Below are 7575 nucleotides of genomic sequence, written 5' to 3' on the forward strand. Positions count from 1 at the left end.
GTAAACTTCGTATAAACTTAATATAGGAAGTCTGTAAAATCCAACTACGGAACATGTACGGAACATACGTGTGATGGAGTGACCATCACTAGGGTTGTGGGTGTGTTCTGACTAACATGCCAACAAGCCTGGCTCTTTGGTGTAGCGGTCAGAGCCCCGGTTTACTACCCCAGAAGGTCTGGGTTCAAGTCCCAGCTGCGCAACTCTACTCCCCTTCGCTATGAATGGTGTCAGAAGTGGGATGGTACCGTGAGGCCATCGGAAGCGTACCCATGGTGTGTGAGCCGTAATTCCATGTGAGGGACCCCCAGGATTGGTTACCCCCGTGTGAGGGACCTCAGTGATAGGTGAAGCATTGATGATGGGGCACATTGGATGGGAGAAGCATGATGGGCAGTTGCGTGAGGGACACCATGAGTGTGTGAAGCGCACGCGTGCGCTTCCCGAAGGGGAAGGCAATGTGATGGAGTGACCATCACTAGGGTTGTGGGTGTGTTCTGACTAACATGCCAACGAGCCTGGCTCTTTGGTGTAGCGGTCAGAGTCCCACACGTAAATTGAATAAGACTTCAATATGATTTTAACATAAAACGTGCATTATTTCTATAGGAATATAGTAGTTTTCTCCTATGTTTTAGTCAATATAATTTAGTATTATGCATTGTTGGCATGTCAAACTCTTATAAGAATTTATACTGCATGCAGTCATGTTATATGGCATGCGTATAAGTTCCATATAGTATTTCTTTTCGAAAAGGGGCCATAATCGACTATCATGATAGACATATATTAGAAAACGTATAAGTGACTCTTGCAAATCTGGCACATTTTTTCTATACGATTTCATGTAAGGAACATGCATGTTTGCAGTATATGAATCATATAATTCTTTTTCATATGGGCACACACACACAAACACACACACACACACACACACAAACACACACACACACACACACACACACACACACACACACACACACACACACACACACACACACACACACACACACACACACACACACACACACACACACACAGCTAAAGAATGTCCTGATGTCCCACAACAACCAGCTCAGCCACATATCTCTGAATAAATTAGATACTTACGGTTACCACACTCTTCAAAGGCAAAAATCACTGGTTCACACACACACACACACACACACACACACACACACACACACTCACACACACACACACACACACACACACACACACACACACACACACACACACACACACACACACACACACACACACACACACACACACACACACACACACACACACACACAGACAGACACACAAACACAGACTCTCTCTCTCTCACACACACACACACACACACACACACACACACACACACACACACACACACACACACACACACACACACACACACACACACACACACACACACACACACACACACACACACACACACACACACACACAGCTAAAGAATGTCCTGATGTCCCTGCACAGAAACAACCAGCTCAGCCACATATCTCTGAATTAATTAGATACTTACGGTTACAGCACTCTTCAAAGGCAACAATCAACATCTCATATGGCCCAACCCTATACAGACAACATGTTAAGCAATGTTGACGTCAGCGTATAAAAAAAGTCACAAGGCACAGAGCAGGTATTTATGAGTGTTGACAGAGACAACGGTGGCACAGACTACATTACACCACTGGGCAAGATCAGCTTTGAAGACTTCACCAGCCGTACCTTAATTATCTGAAACATGGCTGCTCAAGCTAATCCTGAGGTAGGAAAACTTAAACTAACACACCTTTTATCATTACATAATATTAATTATTACAACCTTTAGAAGTAATCAATAGCATAGAATGGTCATATAAATGAATGTGAACAATAGCAGGCAAACATATTTAAAAACAAGTAAGGGTATTGGTAATTAAGAAGAAATAAAACCAGCTGCCAACATGTCAAATATGTCTTTACAGATTGAGATCCAACATCGAATTAATGAAAGAAGAGCTGAGGAAAACTTTGTCAGTGGAAAACATGTGACTGTATCTCACCTACGAAGACTTCATCAGAACCAACATGCTAAAAAACACAAAAGTTTTACAGAAAACCAGTATATTGGTAAAAGCGTAGAAGGGCTTGGTCCTCCTGGGATATATCCAGTTCCACGTTATCCTCGACCTGTGGAGTTCCACGTGTCCAGAATAGCTCATGTGACAACTGAACAGGGCATGGATGGCATACTGGGCAGCGGAGGGTTCAAGGGGGGGAGGAGGGACAGTGCCCTCCAGTGGTGGGGTCTTGTGAATGGTCGAGAGGAGATCGCTGGGGCAGAGCAGAGGTACCTGGACAGGGAGTTCCCTAATCGCACTGAAGAGGAGAAGAGGAGACAGAAGAAGATCTTACGCAAGTTCACCAAGTCTCCTGCGTTCAGGGATGGGTCTCGCTACGGAAACTTCCGCTTCACCTTAAAACTGGAGGAGGTTCTGCAGGCATACAGCACTCAGTTCTGTGGTGGGAAGGACCCCACCCTTAGAGTGTGGGAGACTATTGTGTACAAGCAGGAGATCATGTACAGTGTGCTGGTCCACAGTCCTGATGTTCATGATTACGATAGCTACCCAAAACTAGGTGATAATGAGGAGGGAGTGTGTGTTTACCGCAATGGGGAGATGATATGGTTTGCTCAAGCCATCTCAGAAAAGCACACATTAAGGCTGACAGGGGATATATATGGGAAAGTGGTCAGTACAGAGAAAGTTCGCATAGGGGTGTTTTACGTGTGGGATCATGTGACCCTGGCCTTCCACATTCCTAAGGGTAAGACGCTGTCTTTCCCTCCGGAAAACCTAAAGAAGGCACTGAAGGCATGTGGTAAGGGGGACACAGACCTCAATCCACAGGTTGATGAGAAGAATGCAAAGGCTGTAGTTAGAGCAATGAAGCGCAAACAAACCTGAGGTCAATTTCAAACATTCCACTGGCCCAAATACTGTAATTTAGGTGTGTTCTACTGCAGTTATTAGCCTACACGAATTTCTATATCTTATCATATGCACTATGATATATATCATATCACTGATTCTTGAAAGTTTGGCAAAAACATGTCCCTGCAGTAAAATATTAATTCTGTTGAAAATCAACTAAATTTTCACAAACAAAATGAACCCAGGTAATGGCCAAGGGGTCTGTCACACGAATACATTTTTGTTTGAAATATTTAAGTGTAATTTTATTACTTTTCATGGCTATAAACCTGTCCACACCCTGTAAAAACGCCTGTCCCAAGGACTGGCATCATCATTTCAATTGACTTAAAATACAAAAATCACTAACAGAATTGAACAATATCACCATGATGTGGAAGACCATATTAAAGTGGTTCTACAGATGTGCACATAGTGGATGTAAAACAATATTTACTATTATTTACTGATTGCTCAAAATGTGTCCAGCATATTGGTCACCACCGTCAGATTTTTTCTAAAAGACAATAAAATCAGGTATGCACAAGGTAATTTTCATTACTGAGGACCCCTTTTCAAACCTTTAGCTCTACTGCCTACTTCACCATCACTGAAGCTCCTGTAAGTTTATTATTTTGTCCTCAATTTGTTAATTTGTTTGGACACTGGTACTGTCCCAACCATAAACTGTCAACACCGTCGGGGGTTTTAATAGTATTGTATTATATTAATGTTAATAAATATAATTTTTTTCAGAAAAGGTATGAAGCACCCAAGAAACAGAGCGAAAATGAAATGGCTAATGTGAACAAACAATGCATAATATTTAAAAGAGTGCTTTTTTGTCTCACACCGTCAGATGTCACCACCGTCAGATTTTGTTCTGCTCATCATGTTGTTCCATATTATACTAAATTGTGCTGGTTAATGAAACATTACTAGGCATGTTAGTAATAATTGTGATCCAAAATGATACTCTAGCCACCACTGAGGTGCATTTGGAGGTTTTTTTGTCAGAAAACCTGACGGTGGTGACATCTGATGGAGTTCACCAAAAAACACATGTTTTATGTGTTCTTGATATGTTTTAAGAATATGCATACAATAAGTATCTACAGTTATGTTGAATTGTTAAAGTAATTCACTTTAATACAGTAAACATGTGTTTTTACTTCTAATTCTGTCTGCCGCTGTTGACAAAACAAGAAAGAGCCCATTTTATGAAAAATGTTAAACATGGGGAGCTTGGCCAATGCATTCACTGCACAGCCAAGACCTACATCTATGATAATACACCTCTATATTTTGGATTTGAACAACTTAAAAGCTGTTTTTACCACATTTTCAACAACCAGTGGCTTACTTCCTAGGTAATCTAACTAATGAAGTAAAAACACATGCTCATACTGTGCACACACAAAAATAAAGTGTTTATGCAAGATGCCATTGACTTGAGAGGGCTATTTATTTTGCTAAATGCAGATACTAATTAGGCCACTTTCACCACTCTCAGATTACTGTCACCACTGTCAGTTCTTAAGTCACCACCGTAAGAAGGAGTTTTGGACATTTTAAAGGAATGTGCTTACAACATTTTCCTTAGGAGTTGTTGAAATATCAAAGTAATAGCCAATTTAAGCCTACACGAATATTTGTGAAATTACAAAAAAATGTTTGTTGTATTTAGGCGTTAAGTAAGCATCGTATGACGGTACATATTTTAAAATTAGAACACATGAAACAGCATTAAAATAGAACAAAAGTGAATTTTCAACATTTAAAGGCATATATGTGAACCAAAAAATACACATAATCACTTAAAAACTCCAGATACATATGCAACCAAATCAATACAATTTTAATAACTTTTAATTGTGTCTGACGGTGTTGACAAAAAACAAGGTATGATCGGAGAAAAGCCTGATTTCTGAAAAAAATACATAATGGGGAGATTGGCCTTGTGCATTTCTGAAAAGCCAAGACCTTAGTCTACGAGGATATACCATATAATTTTGTAATTCACTTTGTTTTTTTCTGTCAACATTACAACCTGTTTTAGCCACTTTCTCAAGAATCAGTGACATATGTTCTTTTTTTCACCAATAATATATATATATATATTTTTTTAAGTAAAATTGTGCCTGTGAGCATTTGTACATTGGCTGGGGAAAGGGTGGGACAGAGATTGGCGCCACAGTGTACATATCAATCGTAGCATTAAAAACTGCATATCGCCTTTCCAATCTTGATAGTCTGGCTCTGCCCAAGAAGGGAGTGTCATCAACCTCTGGAACATGCTTCAGGCACAGGAGACAGAGATACAGAGATACAGACACACAGACACAGACACACACACAGACACACACACACAGACACACACACACACACACACACACACACACACACACACACACACACACACACACACACACACACACACACACACACACACACACACACACACACACACACACACTTCATTCATTCATTCATTCATTCATTCATTCATTCATTCATTCATTCATTCATTCATTCATTCATTAATGCATTCATTCATTCATTCATCATTGGTCTGCCTCAAGACAGTGGGATTGCTGTCATGACTTAAACAATTACAAATAGCAAACTGTGGGGGAAAAGGGGGTTGTAAACATTGGTATGTTATATTTGTTCAGTTATTAAGTAAGGCTTGCTTTGCTTTTCTGCCAGTTGTGTCTTTCACAGATGTCTTATGTGCATCCTTTTGTCATAGCTTTGAGCATAGTCTAATGTGTCAATTTGGTATGCCGTACTGGTCTAATTCTTATTTACTAGATTCTTATATATTGTGAATAATAAATATATAAATTACTAGTATTCATTTACTCATGTATTTCAAATGTTCTATTGTAGTAAGATTTAAATTCTTCTGTGCAGGTGTGGGTAAATAAAACTTGTTTGAAATGATACAAGTATGCATCCCTTTGCATTCCTTTAACCAATTGTGTTCCTTTCTCTGGCAGACAAAGATTAAGAAGTGTGTGATGCAATAAAGTACTACGAGATAGAATGAGTTGAAACTGCACTTTTAAAGTAAGAGGAAGTAGATTTATTTAGCAGTGAGGTCTCTAGAGGAGCATATTGGCACTAATAGGTAGCCTATTAACTGTAAATTAACTGTAAATATACAGCAATCAAACTCCCATCATCAGTTCTTTTGAGAAGCACTTGATTCTCAGCATTCCTGTCCTGAGCTTTATCAGCACTACAGAGACATCGCCCTCCTTTAAGGGCTGCAGAATTAGGAAAAAGGTGTATGATACTGAGCAGGATCTTGCTGCATGCACGCGCGCGCACACACACACACACACACACACACACACACACACACACACACACACACACACACACACACACACACACACACACACACACACACACACACACACACACACACACACACACACACACACAGTTTATTACTTTTATTTGGATCTCATCAGAGCAACATTACAGATCCAAATAGGCCTAGTGGTGGAAGCAAATTTCATAGCAGTCGGTAAGGACTGATCAGAATCATAGTCCTATGCGTTACATTACACTTAAGGTCAGAATGGGCAGTTAGATTCAGGCCTCTTAGGGGTAAAGATGGCACCTCCTCCACTAGATTGCTAAAGTACCAATTATTGCAGAAATTGAGCAGTATTTGGCAAGGTGTTTTGAATTGTCCACAGAGCTGCAGCCCACGCAAAGTAAGTCTATGAACATGTCCTAGGCTGCCAAATACAAGCACAATAACTTTACAAGTAAATCCTTGATTTGCCACCACATCCATAAGTGGCTGGTACTTGAGAATCTTGGAGTGGTAACAAATGTCCATGTAGATGTCAAATGAGCAACCTATATATATATATGTGTGTGTGTGTGTGTGCATGTGTGTGTGCGTGCGTTTCTAAATAATGGATCAATCAATTTAAGTGGGTATACTGAAATCCCTGAAATTTTGAAGTGGGTATACTGCCTACACCTGCGGTCTACGTAGACTACACCACTGAATCTATTGTGATACAAGAGTAGCCACAGTTATCAAGCACATTGCACAATGGTTGGTTAAAGGGAAATCATGGTAAGCGGTTAGGGTGTCCGACTAGCCCAAAGGTTGCCGGTTCGACTGCCGACCTGCCAGGTTGGTGGGGGGAGTAATTAACCAGCGCACTCCCCACATCGTCCTCCATGACTGAGGTACCCTGAGCATGATACCGTCCCGCCGCACTGCTCCCTTAGAGCGCCATTGGGGGCTGCCCCCTTGCACGGGTGAGGCAGAAAATGCGATTTCGTTGTGTGCAATGAACACTTGTGTGCTGTGGAATGCTGTGTCACGATGACAATGGGAGTTGGAGTTTTTCAATATTTTGGAGTAATAACATGCTCCCATACAGATGTCAACAATAACCAAATGGTGGACCTATTCTGCTCACTGATTAATGTTACCTCAGGTGTATTTAGGGAGTGATCGATGACCCCCAATTAGGGTTGCCACCCGTCCCTTGAAATACAGCATGTTGGAATTTTCCAAAAACAGGCAGCATATGCAAGGCTACCGGTACTTTGTGCTATCTATCAATAA

The 7575-nt window shown here is 40.7% G+C and overlaps 1 protein-coding gene across 1 annotated transcript; it reads left to right on the forward strand.

Annotated features, from left to right (window-relative positions):
• Positions 1 to 1657: 1657 nt before the first annotated feature.
• LOC134441104 (uncharacterized) lies at positions 1658 to 2963 on the forward strand. Its single transcript, XM_063191295.1, has 2 exons — positions 1658 to 1736; positions 2167 to 2963. Exons 1-2 carry the CDS (start codon positions 1658 to 1660, stop codon positions 2961 to 2963), a joined length of 876 nt encoding a protein of 291 aa, XP_063047365.1.
• The last annotated feature ends 4612 nt before the right edge of the window (positions 2964 to 7575 follow it).

The sequence above is a fragment of the Engraulis encrasicolus genome, chromosome 24 (genome assembly GCF_034702125.1).
Source record: "Engraulis encrasicolus isolate BLACKSEA-1 chromosome 24, IST_EnEncr_1.0, whole genome shotgun sequence".
Lineage (NCBI taxonomy): Eukaryota > Metazoa > Chordata > Actinopteri > Clupeiformes > Engraulidae > Engraulis > Engraulis encrasicolus.